The sequence below is a fragment of the Lissotriton vulgaris genome, chromosome 8 (assembly GCF_964263255.1).
Source record: "Lissotriton vulgaris chromosome 8, aLisVul1.2, whole genome shotgun sequence".
NCBI lineage: Eukaryota > Metazoa > Chordata > Amphibia > Caudata > Salamandridae > Lissotriton > Lissotriton vulgaris.
Window position 1 is genome coordinate 573,111,955 of NC_141696.1, and position 21,896 is coordinate 573,133,850.

Consider the following 21,896-nt stretch of genomic DNA (forward strand, 5'->3'; position numbering starts at 1 on the left):
GTTAAACAACAATGGGTTCTGTCTCACCAGCACGACTTCCGTGCTCCACATGCGTCTAATAATTCTTAGACGACAATGCATTCAATGTTTTAAAGTATGCAAGCCAGGAAGCAGTTTGTGCCCAAAACCACTCTCCAATTTTATTAAGATAGCATTGGGCTACACAACGACCCGTGACCATACGGGGTTTTTCCCAACATAAATCGGTGCCGTGTCTTTATTTCTCTCCCTGCAATGAGACAACAAGGATTCGTCTCTTCCAACAGGGAGATAGAGTCGGTCTGAAAAAAAAGGAAACTTAGAAATGTTCCAAACTCTCGCTAACCGCGAGTCTTAACTGGCAGCGTCTTTGACCTCGTACCCGACCCAGAGCGGGGTACTATTGTCTCAAATTCAGAGAGGGACCGAGATGGATCCTACCGGCACAGCAGCTTACCAACTCTCTCCGACATCAAGCAGGAATAATCGGCAAATGCCGGCGTCTTCGGCGGACTATTACTTCCTGGTTCTGCGTGGCTTGCGCCACGCCCGCAACGTGACCCACGGCATGCTGGGATATGTAGTTCTCTGCTTGCGCTGTAAACGCCGTCGTGACACTGTACTGCAACAACGATCTGCGGATGATAGGAAACCTGACAGATGTGATGTCTAGTAAGCTTTGACCTAAAAAGTATCCTCTAAACTTTATTGTATTGAGCTTGCAGGTAACTATAGTACATGCTCTAAATGTCACCAGTCGTAAAATCACTTTTCACTGGGAAGCAGGAGACATACCTTAAGCAAGAAAATATAATGATTATGTGGCATGCTTTAAAAGATGTAAAACTTATGAATACATACAGATGCCCTGAGGAAGCCAAACATATCACAGCACACTTGCTGGATACAGACACTACTGGATATGCATCAAGGATAATTTAGTTTTTTAAATCAGAAGAAAAACCGTTGTTTTAAATTTGTAAGCTACACCTATTGAAAATAAACGCAGGAATTTCAATAAAAAGAAACATAAGTAATCTAATCTGAAAAGGGGGATTGTATAGAAAAGTGTGATATCTCAATTAATCAAGTCTCAATTTATGTTCTAAAGTGTAACTATTTATTCTGATTTCTACATTCCAAGAAATGGTCAACACTTTGGAACAATTATAGAGGACATTATTTTCATGTATATGTGTGCCATTAATTGTGACACTTTGTTTCTATCCGTGTTAGGTGGTAGGCAATGCTCATCAAGCCCATGTCTAAACAACGGAAACTGCACAGACACCATTCGAAGCTACAGGTGTAACTGTGCTGAAGGTTATAAAGGCACCGTCTGTCAATTTGGTAAGTCACATTTTGCCTTGTGATACTGAGTTTGCTACATTGATATTTGGAACACTAAAAAAACAAACAGTCACATTTGAGTTTCGTTAAAAAAATCTTTTTTGATATTTCAGTTTTTTAAAGTAAACAATCATAAACAATTGAGCAAATCACCTCGCAACTACTTGTACATAAGTATCCATTTTCACTTTTGTAAATTCAAACTCGATTACACTTTCATTATCAAGTCACATCTCATTGGACAAGCTAGACAAAACATAGTCAGGTACTCCCAAAGTCTCTACCCATCCTAGTTCTTACCCTCTTCTCTACCCCCTTATACAAGACAATACAGTACAATCCACTTGTAAGGCTCACAGCTGCCTCTGATGAAGCATTCCGGCACTAGCGGTAGAGATCTGACAACAATACAACATATAGCCGCAGACTTAAATGACCCCCAGATAGGAGCCATAGAGCAGAGTTTTAAGGTTCTTTCTGAAAACAAATTCAGAGGGACTACACCGCAAACTGAGAGTAGGAGAAATTCACAGCTTAGAATCAAGAAAAACCAAAGCTCTACCACCTTTCCTGGTTTTACAAATCGGAGGCAATTAGAAAAATTTGAAGTTGTTGGACCTCCGGGATCTGACTTGACAATATGGCTTACATCTCCTCCTTAAATAGAGGGGATCTTTGTGTACAAATGCCCTAAAGGTAAAGGTTAATGCTTTAAATTGGATCCTCTTCATAATTAGAAGCTAATGAAGTTGGCGTGGGTGGAAAGACACCGAGACCTGTGTCAGAATCTTCAAGATTAGATGAGCGTTGTTGTTCTGTATTATTTGTAAGTGTTGAATTAGGTATGCAGACAGACCCAGATACAAGCTATTGGCATAATCCAATTTGGACGTAACCACGGCATGAACAATCATCAGGCAAACGTTTTCCGAAATAAGATGGAGCATCCTTTTGAGAGACCTAATTGTGGCATAACAGTTGTCAGAAATAGCCTTAATTTGGGACCTGACTGAAAGATTGGAGTCAAATTTTATAACCAAATTTCTCACAATAGATGCCAGAAGAGGAGGAACCCCCAAATATGTTGACCACCAGTTGCTGGACTCAGGAGAAGTCTTAGTGTCAAAGAAGAGAATATCATTTTTTTCAGAATTAAGCTTTAAACAGCTGGCATTCATCCACTCAACCACTGCCATCAAGCAGAGCTTAAAGGAACCCAAAGCGTGTCGTCCACATAGAAGACAACCCGCACACCCCATGCCTCAACCAACTTTGCCAGTGGCTTTAAATAGATATTAAAAAGGATGGGACTGAGTGTTGGACTCTAAGGCATCTCCAGGGGTTAGTTCCCATTACAGGGGGCTGCTGGGAGGGGCTCTGCCATCCTACTAAGCATCTCTCCCTGAGTTGCTACATATTCCTCTGCATTCCCATCTAAGTCTGATATGCACTTCATCAGCTATTGCCCAGCCTAGTAAATCCTTTTTGCACAGTGTCACCGCTGGTGGTTGTGCAGCCACCCAGTGAATAGCTATTTGGTACCTAGCCAACATCATTCCTAACGCAAACATCCTGGCTTCCATCTTTGCCATCTGTCATCTCGGAACAATGCCCAAGTGGCACAATTTGACTGGACCCTCTCCAGTGACAATCCCATAATATTTCATCAGGTGCAGTACTGCCTCCATCCAGAACTCCAACATATGAGGGCATCCATAAGTCACATGAAAAAATCCTGCTGAAACATAGTCACATCAGCCACATGCCCCTGGTGACTCTGGATAAATATTGGAAAGCTTATGTGGGGTCATGTACATCCTATTTCAGTAGCAGAAGTGTATAGACTTAAATCGGTCATTAGGTGACCTCTGTTTAACTTGGGCATTGGCTTTTTTCCAGTCTGTCAGCGTCAGGTCATTTGGGTAATTATCATCTAACTGCTCCCGGCCTCATTCCGTATTGTCCCCTGTGTTTGCCACTAAGGCAGCGTGCAGCTGAGTTATCAACCATCTGCACCCAGCCAGTTCCAATAGCTGTTGCATCGTGACCTGCTCCTGCAATTGTGTGGGAAACGAGGATCAAATTGCACTATCCTGGCAAAAAGCAGGATCTGTCCCAGTCTACCCCAAACAGCTCATGGGCCTGGGCGAAAGGCACGAAATGGTTGTTGGTGAAGAAATCCCCAACCCTCTTGCACCCCCCCTCCCACCATGCCGCACATTATGTGCCCTTATTCATCTTATAAAAGCAACTCAGCGCCTACATAGGGAGATTGTCTGCAAAGGGGGTCTTGCGGAAGACCTTATAAACCACCTTAAACCATGTTGTTGTCACTTGCTTGATTAAGTACAGGAACGCCTTCAAAACAACCCTCCCCATGAACAAATTTGGCAACTCCATCCCACCTGCGGATATTGGAAGTTTCCGCATGTACAACCATACTTGGCTTCTCCTACTCGCCCACACCAAGCCTGTCAACAATCTAGCTGAGCAAACGTCGCCACTGGGATCGGACACATCATGTTTTGTAGAATATACAAGCACAGTGGCAGAAACTTAGTTAGAGCCATCCTCCTCATTAGGGGACAACTAGATTATCTTCAAGAGATCTCGTCAGCCCATCTATCACCTTCCCACATTCAAAATATATTGCTTCTGGTAGTCTCAGGTCACCCATATTCCCAAATAGTAGAATGCACCGCATACCGAGCCGAGCCCAAGTCCCTCCGGCAAGGGGCTTGCTCCCTTCCCAGTCCACCCAGTGGGAATAGTTTAAATTGTTCTCTGTTGGTCCATACCCCTGACAGCTCAGCACAATCCTGCAGCACCTCTAACAGCAAGGGTGCCAAATTGCACTGGGTCCAGAAGATAAACCAATATGTCATTCGCCTACATGGCAACTAGATGGACAGTATTCACTGTCCGTATGCACCACGGTTCTAAGGACCAACAAAGACAGCGGCAGTGGTTCCACTCCTAGAGCAAAGACTACTGGGGACACTAGACAAATCTGTCTACTCCCCCTACCCATGCACTATGTTTCAGGGATAACGTTTTTTCGATGGGTACTCTAGCCACCGGTTCAGTGTAAAGCAATTAACCCAGCCAATAAACTCTAGGCCAAACCCCATGCTGTGCATAATCTCCCACATATAGCTCCATCCCACCATGTCAAAAGCACCCCTCAAAACAAGCGTGTCTAATGCCCGGTTTTCTCCCAATTATGCATCCTCCGCCTCATACTGTACATTGTACTTCTTCCTGGTATAAAACCCATCTGGTTGGGGGTGACCAGTTCCCCACTAACAGCATGTTCAGCAGTGCTTTACATAAGTTAACATCCACAGTTAGCATGGATAATGTCCTATAAGAGGTAAGGTGCATTTATTTATTTATTTATTTATTTTAAACACTTATAAAGCGCGAACGAAGGCCCTGGGGCATTGGATCTTTACCTCCCTTTTGAGTCAGACATCACCGTTTCCCTCATAATTTTGGGGAACACTCTTCTCTCCCATGCCTCCACAAACACCCCTAGGAGCCTCTCAAGGATTGCATCAGGTAGGGTCTGGTACAACTCTGCAGGCAACCGATCTGCTTCTGGGTTTTTACCTCACAGCATGTCCGAAAGCACCTCTTTGAATTCCCCCACTTCAAGCAACCTATCAAGGCTGTGCCTTTGTTCCTCTATGAGCTTCATCAGCTCTGTTCCATTCTAAGTAGCTTTCCAAGGCACCCTCTGGTAATTCGTGGGTGCGGGCAAACCCCTCCTGAAGGTATGTGTGACATGCATCATTTATCTGATCTCTAGCTATCAGAGAAGCCCCACCCTCCCCTTGAAGGGACAGTATATACGTATGGGGCTTTCCCCTGTTTACTAGCCATGCCAGCAGTTGACTACATTTATCGCTCTCTCAGAACACTATCTGGCTGTACTGAGTGCATGTATATTTATAGAGCCTTGTCCATATTTCTTCCACCCATCTAAAGGTGTCCAGTAGTCGTTGAGACCCACCTAACTCACCTGTAGGATGATTCCTGAGTTGTGATTGTTCTGCCGTTAGCTTTGGTAATTCTCATTCTAGCTGTCTATGCACACCACCCATCTGAGCCATGCACTCCCCTTCAATGCAACCTTGTAGGCCTCCCAATCCACCGTCCAGCTTATGGCTGTGCCCCTATTCTTCTGGAAATATTGAAGAGTACACTCTCTAATGTGTGTGAGAAAGGCGCTGTCTGTCAACATGTCTGTCTTAAATCTCCAGTATTTGGGGTCTACGCCACCCGGTGCGGAGAGTCAGGATCAAAAGTAATTGGTCAGACAAGTATCTCTTTAAATATGTTGTGGACAAGTCCAGATCGTCCCTCTTTCCCAATTCATAGTCTATGCAACTGTATCCCCCATGTATGGGCAGATAAAATGAGAATAACTTATCCCTCCTGTTTAAACAATGTGTAATAGTAACTTTTAAGAGTATATTTGAAATCTTATCTTATCTTATCTTAAGGGAGTTTTATATAGTGCTCTGTCACCATAAGTTTCCTGGCGCTGATTGAGTGCTGAGAGGTGTAGGCACGGGGGTCTAGCCAGACTGTGTAAAAAGAAAAGTTTTCAGGAGTTTTCTGAATTCCAGAAGAGAGTTGGAAGATTTGAACGGAAGAGGCAGCGGGTTCCAGAGGTTGGGGGCTAAGTGAGCGAATGTGCGGCCACCGAATTTGTTAAGCTTAATTGGGGGTGTAGCTAAGAGCTGGTGATGAGAGGACCGTAGATTGCGTGCCGGGCGGTAGAGGGTGACCAGGGATTTGAGAAAGGCGGGAGAGGTCCCAGAGACAGCTTTGAATGCCAGGCAGCCGATCTTAAATGCAGCCCTCCGTTCAACCGGCAGCCAATGGAGTTTGCGATGTAATGGCTTCGCGGACTGCCACTTCGGGGTCTTATAGGCCAGTCTGGCCACCTGTTTCTGTACTATTTGAAGCCTGTGAAGAAAGGATTTGGGTAGGCCATGGTACAGAGAGTTTGAAAAATCCAGGCGGGACAGTACCAGGGCAATCAGGACTTGTATCAGAGCCTCAGGTGTAAGGAGGTGGGAGACTTTCCTGATTTTTCTGAGCTGGAACATGCATGATGACACGACAGCACCCACCTGGGGCTTGAGGGAGAGCTCCGTGTCGATAATGACCCCAAGACTTTTTGCTGACTTGGCTGGAGCAGGTGGGGGGCCAAGCTCCACCGGCCAGAACTGTGGACCCCAATAGGTGGGGCTGTTACTTGGGAGAATTAGCTCTGTTTTCCCCGGGTTCACCTTGAGCTGGTTAAGGTTCATCCATTGTTGGATGTGTAGCATCACCGCTTGACAGTCAGTGGCTGCAGTTGGAGTGTTGAGAGGAAAGATGATTTGCAGATCGTCTGCATAATTGAAGACAGTGATGTCCCACCTCTTCAGGGAGTGAATGAGTGGTTGAAGATAGAGATTAAAAAGCCGAGGGGACAGGGAAGATCCCTGAGGCACTCCGCAGGTAGATGGCACCTTGGCAGCCGTAAAAGGACCTAAGCGAAAGATTTGAGCCAGGCAGAGGCCAGGCCCTGGATGCCGGCCTGCTCGACACGGTGGAGAAGGATGTTATGGTCCACCGTGTCGAACGCCGCTGACAGATCTAATAGGACGAGCGCTTGAGGTGCCCCTTTGTCGGTATTGCCCCTTAAAGAATCCATGACTGCCAGGATCACAGCCTTGGTGGAGTGGGTTGGTCTAAAACCGGCTTGGTTGGGTTCGAGGTAGTTGGAGCACTCGATGAATTGAGAGAGGCAGCTGGTGACATGTGCCTCCAAAAGTTTGGATAGGTAGGGCAGAAGGGAGATAGGCCGATAGTTGGCAAGGTCCTCTGGGTCGGCACCAGGTTTTTCTAGCAGAGGCACCAGGACTGCTTCCTTGAAGGAGTTGGGCACCGTGCCTGTTTCAAGGGAGGTGTTTAACAGGGGTAGGATGCAGTCCGGCAGAGTCAGGCAGATGTCGTGAAACACAGAGGGGGGACAACAGTCGTGGGGCGAGCCCGATTTGACTCGAGCAACAAGTTTGGCTAGAATGTTAGAATCAAGGGTAGGAAAACTTAGAAATGAGAGTGGGTTTCCAGGGGAGGAAGCTGATATGGCAGCAGGGGGGACAGGGGGGATAGTATTCTTAATCTTAGTGATCTTATCGATGAGGAAACTATTTAGGGCATTACAGGACTCTTAGGTGGGGGTCTGAGAAGGAAGGGTTCTAGCGTCGGACGTAGGCTTGCTCATAACTGTAAAGATCTCCTTGGACTTATTAGGGGCAGTGAGAATCCTTTCAGAGATATGTAGGGATTTTGCTGCCAAGATTGCATTTTTGTATTTTTTTCCTGCAGTGACGTATAACTCTCTGTCTGCTGTCGAGTAGTTGCGTCTCCACCTACATTCCATTTGGCGTAATTCAAGTTGCTGAGTTTTCAGAGTGGTGTTAAACCACCTGTTTTATTTACTGTGCCTAGAGCGAGGGTATCTGGAGAGGGGGCAAATTGGTCGCTAGCCTTGGTAATCCAACCGGAGAAGTCTTCCTCCAGTATATGAACAGTCGCAGCGCTGCGCGCGAGTATCAGCCAGGAACGAGAGGAAGCCTTGAGAGCCAAGTGCGCTCCATTTGCGGGCAGCCCCACCTGTAAGTGGGGGGACCTTTACCCGACCCCTGACAGTGTCGGTCAGATCACAGATCACGGTGTCGATCATATAAGATCCGACCAGATACAGGGCGTGATCACGGGGCAGGAGATCGTGAGGTTGTGGGTCAGATATGGTATAGTATATGGCCCCTGATGTGGGTGGGAGAAGTGACGAGTTGGGTCAAGTTGAGGCTGGAGAGAACTTCGAACAGCTCAGCCCCATGAGGGCCAGCGTCGCAGTCGTTGTACCAATAGTTGAAGTCGCCGAGGACAGCGACTCGAGCAAAAGAAGTGATCAAGTTTGCTAGCTGTTCGCTGAAGGCGACGGGAAACACAGGCATGGGGTGGGGGGACGATAGAGAACGATAAGGGTAAGAGCTCCCTCTCCAGTTTCCAGGCTGATAATGAGGTTGTCCACATCAGCAAGAATAAAAGAGGACGTGAAATGAATTTGAACTCCTTTCGAATGACAGCTACAACCCCTCCGCCAGCCCGACCAGAGGGTCGGTTCATGTTAAGCATGTAGTAATCGGGGGCAGTGCTGCCAAGATGTCAGGGAGAGAATCGTCAGTCAGCCAGGTCTCAGTGAGTAGGAGGATGTCAGGTCTTTCATCAATAAGGAGGAGAAAAAGGTCGTCCTGGTGTTTTACAAATGAACGTGTATTTAAATATAATACATGGATATGCGTCTCGGTAGTGCTGGGGCAGGCTGGGGGCTTCCAGCTGGGTTGTGGGGGAGAGGCATTACGCGCAATGCCACATGAGGAGGCACGCTCTTGGCTTACTTGAGAGAGAACGCAGTGTGCGGATTGTAGTTTCCTGAGGGCGATGGGAGAATAAGTGAGGAGAGTGGCAGCATCCCTAGCCCCTAGGCCCGTCCGGCCGCGGACGGGCGCAGACGGGCAGGACTCTGGCACGACTCTGGCACAGGTCCGGCGTGGCCGCTGAGCGCGTCTGCTGCGCGGAGACATGGACGTCCCCTTTTATGCGCAGCTAGAGCGCGAAGATTAGAGCCACACACAATATGGCCGCCGCAAGTCTGTGCCTGGGACCAACTCCACAGCGTTGATACTCGGCTGGGAGTGGCCCAGGGCAGCGGGGATGCTTTATTAATTCATTTTTATCCAATTTTAAGAATATTTATTCATTTTGTATATATTTTATCCACATTTAAATGTACTGTATGCTTTTAAAACAATCGTCGAATAAAGCTTGCTTGACTTGACTTGTCTATCCCCCAGGTGGTAGCATCTCTATACATGCACTAGTATATTTTATTTCTGAGTGAAATTGTTTATTGTTATATAAATATCAAAAGTTGACTGCAACTGTATCCCACAAGTTACACCAATCTTACAGTCCAAGTCCTAAGACAGTCATGCTGTCCTTTACATTACAGACATATTAAATGTTCGTGTATGCATGGTTTGAATGTGTGGTCAGTGTGAGTGAGTGGGGCTGAGCAGCTGGATGCTGCTCCCGGTGGGGCCTTCCTTACTACCTAACTTATAACTAATAAACCTACTTAAGAATACCTATGACTATTGGATCTGCTTACCTCTCAAGATACTTTCATCAATTTTACAGGAGTCTCAGTGTGTCTCTACTGGAGGAAACCATTGACCCGATGGCCTGTTCAGCACTGGGCTTCCAGGTCACACTGATGTCACCCCTACCTCTTTAGGGTACGTTTTAACTCCCTGTGACTGCCATATGAGGGATGGCGATCCTGGAAAAGAAAAAGTTTTAATTTCACTGAAATGCAAGAAGAAAACTCCAGTGCTTAATTTAAGCCAGTGTTTGCAGGTGGTGCCCACCAGCACTCATTTTTGAGTGCCAGCACATATTTTTTCGTATCAAACTTTGACCTAAAGCAAAGAAAGAACAATTAATAAGAAGGAAAGAAAGAAGAGAAGGACAGAAAAACAGTGACAAAAAAAGATAGCACGAATGAAAAAGATCCTGAATGAGTGAGCTAAAAGGACACAGGGTGGTTGGTGGTGGATCGAAGACACATAATGTGGAATCAATACTACGTAGCCTTGGTGTTCTGCAGCCCTGATGTGCAATAGAGCCAGCTGTGACTGCTGATAAAAACTTTGTATGCCAGCACTCAACTGTTTGCAAATTAAGCTTAATGCACATCAGGGATATTTGTCTTTTACTTTGCAGCAAAAATCCCCTCTTTGAGGGTTTGTTCTTGCAAAGCAAGAGAAAATGCATTACAGACTGCATCAACATTTTGACCCACTCAGCATTCAATTCTTTGTGTATATTCTGGTTATTACAATATTTCAGCAATGGTTTTGTCTCTTCCAGTTTGTCACATCTCACATTAATTGTTGGTGCATGGTAAGATTTGCACCTTTGCCCACCAACTCGAGATGGTTACTCATGTTTTTACTGGTACTCGATAGCAGTGCATGATGGTGATGTGTGCACCATAATTGAGAGATCTTTAGAGTCTGCCCAGACTTGCTCCATCTCTCAAATTTCTTGCCCACATTTATATCATCGCTCAATAGTCTTCAGTGCAGGCTCAGATTTGGACAGTAACTCACCACTAATACTCAGAACAGCAAACCCTGCAGGAATCTCTCCACTGCCCACCTTTTGTTTTGCCATGCAATGTAATGTTAGGGTGAGAACAACCAAATTTGTTTTTCAGGTTAAATTCACTCAGGAGCTGTGGGTGTCTTTAGGTGTCTTTGAGTGAGTGTTTTTTGTGTCCGCTTTCCTCACATGTGCTTGGACAGTAGGTCCTTGGATTTTGTAAATTAGACTTCTTTCAATATGAACCAGAAACATGATGAGAAATTACAAAGAACAGATAATCATGTCTCAAGCCATCTCTCACCGGGGCAGAGAAGAAAACAGTCCCACCAGAACATTGATGACTCAGTTGGTGGAGACTACACAGCTTTGGCAGTGGGTGGAACTCCTCCTCCACCCCTCCCACTGTCCCCCGGACTGGGAACTTAAAATAGCCCTGGCAAACATAGTAAATTCAGCCCCGGATGTGCTAATGTGCGCTAGAACCAGAGCTACTCTTTGAAGTTGCTGCCGGGATTGCGTAATGTGCAACACCACTTCTGGAGGCCTAAACCGACCTCCAAGTCTCAAAACTGGCCTCCTCGAGCTCATGCCTCCTTGGGGATTGCCCGCTTGGCCGCTGGCCAGTCCAGTCATGCTCACAGTGCCTGCAGGTTCCTGTTTCATAAAAAGATATTGCTCATGCACAATTGGAGGCACTTTTATCCTTCCAGTCATTTGCCTGATCTTGTGTCACTGAGCATTCTTGGAACTGTGTTTTGCAGAAGGCTATTTCTGGCAACAGTGCACCAACTTTAGCCAAGTATCCAGTACTAGCTACTTACAATAGTGTCTGGCGAAACCCAGCTGTTATAAGAACACTTACATTTTTAATACGCAGCACCAATGAAGTAGCACATCCCAAATAAGCATCTCCAATACTAGCATAATACTTGATAAATGACAATTACAATCAACCAGTGACTGATGAATGTGTGTATATCAATATGTGAATGACACTTATAACAACCAGTGGCTGAAGGGGCTGATCCTTAGCCCCCTTCTCTGTATTCATTGCAATAGATCATTCAGCCAGCTCCCGCTGTCTCTAGCCAGCTTTGTAAAGTAGGACCAGAGCTCATGCAGCTTAAATGTTGAGTAGAGTACTTCTACCTCCGTTGGTTATAAAGCTGATTGGCACTGAGGCGGGGTACATTGTGGGGCTAAGAACGCAGCCACTGAAGCAATAAGCAAAGAAAAGAGGAGATTCTGTTAAGAAGGTAGTGAGAATGCATGGAACATGAAGTCCTTCTTCTTCCTGCCCCCCTGCAATGGGAGGTTTTAGGTGGCTCAAAAATACAAGGAGTTAGAATCAACTACAATTTAACAATTACAATGTAGCCCATTTGGCCACACAGTAAAGCTCAGAGCCGACTGGTGGGATTAAGTATAGATATTACAAATTTAAAGCCAATCTGATATAAATCAGTCTGGAGACAGGACTGCTATTTTTAAAACTTGTGTTTTCTCACCTGTATTCTGCTCGCTCACTCCCCGGTCCACCGCAGCAACCTGTGCTGTTTGTTGTGGAGGGAGGCAAGCGGCACCACTTCCTGGTTGTTCCAGCATAGGCGGCCATCTTAGGAGGGTTGACGCGCTAGTCTACCCCTTTGCCTAATCTTTATAGTCCCCCTTTTGCCGCGCAGCGGTGACGCGCAGCGGTAGCGCCGTAGACGCGCCGAAGAGGCGCCAAAGAGAAGCCAGTCTGCGCCAGTCCGCGTCCAGACGCTTCCTGCTGACTGGGGGCTAGGTCCTGTTGCATTGTACCATGGTAGGCCCTCCGCTGTACTATGATTCTTCTTCGCTTCTTGATCTTCTCCCCTCTACTACTCAGACATGTGATCACACATTCTTACCACTCAATACTGACTTTGTCTGTAAAACTTGCAATTGGAGCCCATCCCCCCTTCTATCCCATCCTTCATCTCCTATCCATGAGTGGAAAATGTTTCTACTAAACTGTAGATCTGTCTGTAAACACTACACCGAATTACGCGCACTGATTGAAGAGCTTAAACCCCACGCTCTCTTTTTAACGGAAACCTGGCTTCATATAGACAATGACCCAGCCATTGTCTGGGCGATCCCACAGGGATATACGTTAAAAAGATTGGATCGCCAGATTGGGAGAGGGGGGGGTGTGGCTATTGTTTATCGTGACACCTATAAATGTCGAACCACACCTACCACTTCAGCAACCTGTGAAAGTTTACACTTTTCGCTAGAACTCTCCCCTACTACCACCTTCTCGGGCATCCTGGCCTACCGTCCTCCGGGCGCTCTTAATGATTTTATCACAAAAATCACAGAGCTTACGGCAAGTATCGTATTATCCTCATCCAATTTCACCCTGCTGGGGGACCTTAACTTGCATCTGGATGATCCCCACGATACTGCAGCTAACACCCTTTGTACTAACCTTCAAGCGCTTGATTTACATCAAAAGGGGTTTTATGTAACCCATAATAGAGGCCACTTGCTCGACCACATCTATAGCAATATTGATGTCCTTATAGTTGAGCCCCCTATCCCATTACCGTGGACGGATCATTTCTTAATTCCTTTTACCTGGCGTACTAACCCACCTCCCCTCACCCACGGTCTTGTTAAACATCACGGTAGGAAATGGCCCTCTCTTCCCCTTTCGGATTGGGAAGATGCCTTGGTTAGAGACAAACCTAAGAAGACACTGAACGCCTACACTGCAGCTAACAACTTTGATGACTGGATCACCTCCACACTTGATAGGGTACTCCCTGTACAGGCTTGCAACCCCACGAAAAGACCTAAAGCTTCCCCATGGTTTACGCCCACTCTTAAGACATTGAAACTAGCCTGTCGCAAACTCGAAAGAGCCTGGAGACAGGACTATTCCGAACTTAGGAAGGACAAATACAGAGTGGCCATCAGGCTTTATAAACAGGAATTAAAGGTGGCACAAGCGTCTTTCTATGGTAGCAAAATCAACACAGCCGCCAATGCCCCTAGGGAAATTTTTAAAATTGTTGAGTCAATCATTTCCCCCCCTGCAGAATGCCCCTCTGCGGACGATGCCCAAAACCGTTGCAATGATTTAGCTGCTTTCTTTTCTGAGAAAATCCAGACTATATACTCCTCCTTTGGGATTGTCAATAACAATTTGGTACCCCCTATTCCCACAGTCCCTGAGGTTTCTGCCCCTTGTAGGCTGGACACAATCCCACTCTTGGATATTCCAGTCCTAGATAAACTTATTTCCAAAACTACCTCTAGCTCCCCTAATGACCCTGCACCCCCTCAGACCCTCAGCAAAGCTATGGACGTGATTCGCCCGGTCATATTGGACGTGCTCAACATCTCCATCTCCTCTAAAGTCGTACCTCCTTCATGGAAATGTGCGATGGTGAGGGCTTTGTTGAAGAAGCCCAATCTTGACCAGTCCAACTTGGCAAATTACCGTCCTGTCTCCTTGCTTCCCTGGCTAAGCAAACTGCTGGAGAGGCACGTAAACAACACCTTGATGAGCTGTTTGGAATCAAATGGCCTTCTACGTGCCTCCCAGACAGGGTTTCGCCCTTTACATGGGACTGAAACCGCCCTTCTGGCGGTAACTGAGGAGGCAAGAGCAGTGTTAGACCGGGGAGGAAAAGTCGCCATTATCTTATTAGACCTCAGCGCCGCGTTCGACACGGTAAACCATGTCACGCTACTACAACGTCTGGCGGACATGGGCGTGTCGGGCGCGGCCCTGGAATGGCTGACTTCCTTCCTGGCTGACCGCTTTTTCCAGGTTTTCGAGGGCGAGGTGGTGTCGCCTAAACACCCACTCAGGTGTGGGGTTCCTCAGGGCTCATCCCTGAGCCCCACCCTGTTTAACACCTACATGGAACCCCTAGACAGTATAGTCCAACCCTTCGGTGTGCGTATTGTCACCTACGCAGACGATACCCAACTGGTGGTCTCGTTAGACCACTCGGAGGGATCGTCCAACACCTTAGGCCCCTGTCTAGAGGCCGTTGCCAGATGGATGCAATCTTCCTGTTTAAAACTAAATGGGGAGAAGACAGATGTCATGCTACTGGGTAATCCTTCGCCCTCTGTCTTCGCATCCATCTGGCCACCATGTTTGGGCCCACCTCCTGCCCCCAAGCCCCAAATAAAAAGCTTGGGGATCTGGCTTGACACCGCCTTGAACTTCTCAGCCCAGGCCATAAAAACAGCCGCTATCTGTTTTGGATTGATGAGGATGCTGCGGAAGGTGCTCCCTCTGCTTCCATTTCAAGCAAGGAGGATCCTGGTCCAGGCCCTCGTACTATCTCGCCTGGACTATGGGAATGCCCTCTATATGGGAGCCCCATCCTTTGTCACCCAGAAGCTCCAAGTCGCCCAAAACAGTGCGGCCCGGCTGCTCTACAATCTCCCTCGCTGGCAGTCAGCAAGGAATGCCCTAAGGGAACTTCACTGGCTCCCCATAGCGGCCAGAGTTCAATTCAAGGCCATGTGTATTTTACACAAAGCCTTCTATCGCCAAGGCCCTGCAATCTTACAGCCCCTGGTCACTCCCTATGTTCCAACCCGCGCCCTTCGATCCGGGACCCTCCAACTGGCTACCTTGACTAGAATCAAGAAGGCCCGCTGGGGAGGCCGCTCTTTTTCACACACTGCGGCTAAACTTTGGAACACTCTTCCTTTACCCCTGCGAGAAACCACTAATCATCTCGCCTTCAGGAAAGCTCTGAAAACTCACTTGTATGCTAAACTCTGCTGATCTGCCCGAGCCTGCGTTAACTAAGCTTTCAGTCACAAGCGCTACGAGGCCTCCGGGTAGATAGCGCTATATAAGTGCAATTCTCATTTCATTCTCAGAAACATAGTATAAAAACATAGAATCACTCAGGGATATCCCAAATGAGGTACAAAATGTATCCTCAATAACGGAAAGCAAATGAGGAATTCTCCAGCTGCTTTACATAAGGATGAGAAACAAAGTTCTCTAAAGGGAAAGAATATTGTATAGCATAAAACCACACAACTGAGTGTCTAAAGGAAACATGAACAAAGCTAAAGTGTAATCCTCTTAAACCTACAACAGAAACTTCGAGACTCATATATCACATGTCTCATTAATTTCCATCTTCAAACAACAAAACTTCGCAACTGGGCTCAAGATTTCTTTCCTTTGGTCCACACAGTAGAATGTACTTATATTTTTCCCGTCTCCCTATTCCCCTCTGGCATTAGTTCTCCATTCATTCATTAAATCTTCTTACCACTGGAAATAAAAACTCTATTTGAGCCTCACTATCTCTCTCACACAATGTGTCTTCCTTTAACCATTAGCTCATGCAACTGCACTTGCAGAGGAGAGAAAAACATTGCATTCAAAGCCAGCACTCACGATAACAGTCAAACGTTAAGAAAGCCCAGTGTTTAAGTCCGTTGGTCAACCTAGTACAGCAAGCATCTCAATACACATTTAAACACACACAGACTATATATATATATATATATATATATATATATATATATATATATATATATATATATATATATATATATATATATATATATATATATATATATATATCTGCATGTGTATATATATATATATATATATATATATATATTCACTAAAAAAAACATAGGTTTTACACACGTTATAGTTAGGACGTAGCATTTACAAAACCTATGAAATTCATTGAAAAAACCATAGGTTTGACACATGTTATAGTTAGCTGGACATTTCACTCATATAAAACCAATGAAATTCCCCCGTTATAGTTACTTCAGCTAACTATAACTCGCGCACCCGTAATGCACTGCTGATGATGTCACACATCACATCACTCATGACATCATATATTAAATTGGTTAGTTTTAAAAATTACATATATTTTATATATGTAGATCTGAAAGTTGGTTGAACAAAAATGTAGTATATAAATGTATAACCGGTTGTTTTTTAGGTGAAAAATAGATTCTATAACTGACTGACTAAATATATCTTAATGAGTACATGGGTTACTGAGTAATATTTAAATATATACATATCTGTGTCTGTCTATCAGTTTCTATTTTAGTGGCTGAATGTGTTGATGAGTAGCTATATCATTGCAACATTATATCTATATAGGTTATTGTTTCTTTATTATTACCAAGAGTGTCTTAGTGTCTAAGTGTTAATATGGGACATTAAGAGTTTTTACATATTGCATACATGCCTGAATCAGTGACATACTATACCTATATGTTGGAGACAACATATGTGACATATTAGATGTTATCAGTGATGTCAAGAGTGATGTCACTGACCATGTGATGAGTGAGATAATATGTAACATCATCAGCAGTGCATTGCGGGTGCGCGAGTTATAGTTAGCTGAAGTAACTATAACGGGGGAATTTAATTGGTTTTATATGAGTGAAATGTCCAGCTAACTATAACATGTGTCAAACCTATGGTTTTTTCAGTGAATTTCATAGGTTTTGTAAATGCTACTTCCTAACTATAACGTGTGTAAAACCTATGTTTTTTTTTGTGAATTTCATAGGTTTTGTGAATGCTACTTCCTAACTATAACGTGTGTAAAACCTATGTTTTTTTCAGTGAATTTCATAGGTTTTTTAAATGCTACTTCCTAACTATAACGTGTGTAAAACCTATGGTTTTTTCAGTGAATTTCATAGGTTTTTAAAATGCTAATTCAGAACTATCTCGTGAAATAAAGTTCTGGCAATATTTTTTTCGGACACGAGCCGTTTTCTTGACTGTTCAGGTTGCATAGAGACTCCTTGTAAAGCGGTACAGAATTAGAAAGTCTGTACCTTGCATTATTTTGAACGCATTTAAATTTGTCTGTAAATAAAAATAGCCTTTCTAAACTTTCGTGCGCGACCCGGTGCGCGCACTCTCGGCACCAGTTGTCATTAAAATGGATATCGCCTTTCCAGGCTTTCGTGCGCGACCGAGTGTGCGCACCCGCCTATATATTTCGTGAAAACTTTGCAATTTGAACTTATTGAATTTCTTCATTATATGTTTGTTTGTCTTGCTTTTATGAGTAATACTCGAATAAAGCACTTTTTGAATTGAATTTCTTCATAGACCCATCAAATAACTTATAGTACGTCAAAGAGACTGAACCTAGGCTTCTTTTTTATTGTTATGAAACTTTTCATTAAATGGAGCCGAATGTCTTTTTAAACTTTCGTGCGTGACCGGATGTACACACCTTGGTATTTTTTTAAGGAATATAAAAGGTTTTATAGTTTAACAATTGTATGCTTGAATCGAGCTCAAAAGATATACAAAATCCGGATGTGTTTGGATTTACTCCTTTTCACATTTTGAAACTTCGCTGAATTAGACCGCTACTTCAAAATAACGTACGTGACTAGATACTGTCACCGCGTACCCGTCCTGAGACGTGCATGTGAAGTCATGTGACTTGAAAACAACACTTCCAATTGGTTCTTAGTAGTTTCTATTCTGGAATTTACACGGAGCACTCCACCCACTTCCCTCACTATCTTTTCTACTCTCAAGAGAGAACAACGTCCAACATCTTTCGGAAGACTTTGCTGAAATGGCTGCCGTTCCGCATTCATCTTCCGAATCTGAAGGAAATGAGCGACTACCTTTAAAAAGAAAAAAGGAATCTTTTATCTGGCAATTTTTCACTTATCCTGAAGATCAAAAGAAAGTGAATGCGCCAAAAGTAACCTGCACGATATGCAAATCGGTTCTCTCAAGAGGAAATCCAACAAAAAAATATTCCTTTTCCATACATACCATGGTGCGGCATGTCAAACAAGTGCACCCTGTGGAATTTGCAAAGGCATCGACAAGAGCCCTTGCCACCCTATTACCATCAGAGGTGGCCAGCACATCTTCTGGTCGACGACCTGTATCTCCATCGAGTGCAGAGATAGACTTGAGACCATATCTTGCGAAGGTGCACATGAAATGCAACGACTGTGGAGAAATTCTTCTGTAGGGAGAGCAGAGCCTCAATCTTATTAAACTGAAAATTGAGAGTCATAAATGCTCCGAGAAAAGATACATTTTTCATTTTATTTTGATCCTGTGTCACACTTGAAAATGTTGTTGCAAGTTTAAAAAATCAAAAACAACATAACACTTGTTTAAAAAAAAAAAGTTCTTTTCAGAACTAACTCATTGTACCAAAAAGAGCTCCAGGAGCATATTATCAAGGGGCTTTATCTCCGCTTTTTTGGCTTTCAAAGCCAAGAAAGCGGAGATAAAATTATCTCCCTATTACCAAGCTGTCGCTAACACCAGTTAGCGACAGCTAGTAGGAGATAGCGACCATCTTGGGCCCCACTTTGCATGTCAGTGATATTTATCACTAATGATATGCAAAGTGGGCATGCCAAGATGTTAGCGACTGGAAACAGTCGCTAACATCGCAATCTCCTATTACCAACTTTTGGAGATATTCGCGCTAAGCGCAAATATCTCCAAAAGCTAACACCTGCCCTGAGCAGTCCTTAGCCATGTTATCCAAATGGGAGGTGGATAACATGGCTAAGAGCATTAACTCGGTAATGCATGATAATCGCTGACTTTTCAGCGATTTTCATGCATTGCAGCCGATTTTTATCGCATTTGCGATAAACCTTGTTAATACCAACGTTTATTTGTGATAAAAATCGCCGCAGCTCAGCGGTAAATTTTTGTCTCTAACCAAGCAATAGCGATAATTATCGCTATTGCTTGGTAATATGCCCCCTATTCAGAAGCTGAAGTATCAACGCTTTTTTTCAGGACAATTATGCAAAAAAGCGACGATACTTCGGAATATTATGAAGGAGACGTAATACATTATCGTCGATTTCATCCACAGGACACTGCCGATAAAACGACGATAATAGCCTTCATAATATGATGTATGAATTGCAACCGAAACCTACGTTACTTGCTTTACATCTAACATTAGATTCGATTGCAATTCATAAAGCATATTATCAACGCCGTTATCGCCACTATATCTGCAGTTTTCTGCCGATAAAAACGGCGTTAATGTTTTACCTATCCCTGAAAATAGTCTGCTGCACCTTCTTGAAAACAGCATTACATCGCCTGCCGTAAGACCACTTTGCATATGTTACGTATACTAAGAAAGTAACATGCAAAGTGGGCGTAGGTCAAAGCACATTTAAAATGTGGTTGGAGGGCAAAACACCCTATCACAAAAAGAGGCGTTGCGAGAAAAAGTTTATCGCAAAACTGTTAAAGCCTCCTCTAATCAAACATTCGACATCGTTAACATAACAGTGTAGTAAATAAAACTAATTCCACCCCGTCCCCTAATTACAAGGCACACATTACTGTGTGAAAACAACTTTTGTTTTCACGCGATAATGTGAAATACTGAGGCTGTTACAGGATTTTCTATCACATATGTGTTCCCATTGATGTTGAAGCACTAACACCATGGAAAATACCACCAATAGCGGTGATATTTTTAACGCCGAGCACCGGCCATTTTTATCGCTTAGAGGCCTTGCTATTATGAAGGTTTATCTCCTAAGTCTCTGATTCTCAAACTGTGCAACGCTGCTCCCCTGTGTGCCGTAATGAGGTGCTAGGGGCGCCGTGCACACTCTAGTGTGACTAACCATCCATAAGTTCCACGGACATCTCTACCCTGTTATCTGCAATTGTGGGCATCAAAAGGAGCTGCGCTGCTCCCCTCTGAGAGGCCTCACTCCCACTGCTGCAGCGGCTTGGCAGTCCTCCAGATGCACAGGAACAGCCCCTCCCATTCATTGAAGTTCTGTGTTGGTCTCAATACCACTTACAAAATGAAAATAAGCACTGAAGAATATTCAAGTATGTAGTACTCCTCCTGCTACAGCATGCAGAATGCATTCTGTTAGGTATAAAAAAGTGAAACACATACGCTACAATCATATAGAACACTTCCTCTAAAGAAGCCTGTGAATAACTTTAAAACATCAGGTTAACCTTTTTTTACACTCTCATCATTGTTAAAGATAAGTATTTACAATACTATATTAAACAATGCCATGGTTGTTGCTTTTTAATTTTAAGAATTTTGCAATCATTCACAAACCCAATACTCATGGCTTCTTTTTCGTGACAAAAATCTTGCAATATTACATATCTACATAGAATAACAGAAAAAACATAACACTACAAAGGCCGAACACTCTACTAAACGCAGATTTGTAACCTATAGGGCAGATTTATGTTAACTACTTCATACCCAGATATGCACCAGTTAATGTGCACCCCAGTATGCTAGTGCTCCATCACCCATGGTGTGCCACATTTAAAATGTGGCGCACCATGGTACAAAAACCGCATACATGCGTAACACATCTGTGCCGAAAAAGTAATACATTGCTAGAGTTGCATCGCAAGTGTGATGCAGCTCCAGCAAGGATCACCAGTGCACTATATTCACAATGCTGCGTCAATACCTACGCCTGGTTCAAGCACATGCACAGTTTTGAAACAGCATGGGCCTGAAAGTCACTGAGTGAAATCTCATGGATTACAGTCAGCCACTTTCAAGATGCATTCCTTCAGAGGAACACTTCCTTATGGCTCAGGGCTTTAGAATGTGACATATCTCCTAGATCCATAACGTTGTAAATATGGTACATTATTTCCACTGTCATTGTATTAAATAAAGTGTCGAAATTGTGGCGCAAAGAGACGCAACGTCAACATAAAGCTGCCACAATGTGTTTTAAAGTGCCCTTTAAATTACAACCAACACTCTCTTTGAAGAGACCCCTCAGTTTTTTTTAACACCTGTTAAGTCCTTCCTTGCTCATGACAGAGCCGCTCCGTCACAAGCATCGCCTGAGCTGTCCTCATGACGGACCAGTTTTGTCATGGGCTTGCCGCTGTGCTTGCGCAGCACTAATATTGCGCCTCCATGACACGTTCTATTAACTAAGCGGAGCCATGACAGAACCACTGTATCATGAACACATCTCAACCGTGGCTCGTGAAGGAGTGGCTCTATCATGAGCATACAAGTACCACTCAGCCCCCCGGCCCCCTAATGCTGAGGCAGAATTGCCACTGCAGCAAAGGACTTAAACTCCTGGAAAGAACACCATGTAACATTTAATATCATTTCCCACCAATGTTTTCATATATCAGTGTTGCTGAACTCACTCAGTGAAATGTCGCTCATTTCATTATATCACTTTTAAAGGATGCCTTATAACAATGCACCCAATCCTATGTGGAAGTGCTTATATTAAACATGACATTGCTTTAACCAGGATAGACAAAGAAATGACACAGTGTT

General features: G+C 44.3%; 1 protein-coding gene across 3 annotated transcripts in view; it reads left to right on the forward strand.

Annotated features, from left to right (window-relative positions):
* PROZ (protein Z, vitamin K dependent plasma glycoprotein) overlaps positions 1-21,896 on the forward strand; it is a 263,433-nt gene that overhangs the window by 137,107 nt on the left and 104,430 nt on the right. For all 3 annotated transcript variants that reach the window (XM_086934408.1, XM_086934409.1, XM_086934410.1), the window contains one exon: positions 1,216-1,329. In XM_086934408.1, the coding sequence (XP_086790534.1) occupies positions 1,216-1,329 (114 nt within the window). The remainder of the gene's footprint in view (positions 1-1,215; positions 1,330-21,896) is intronic.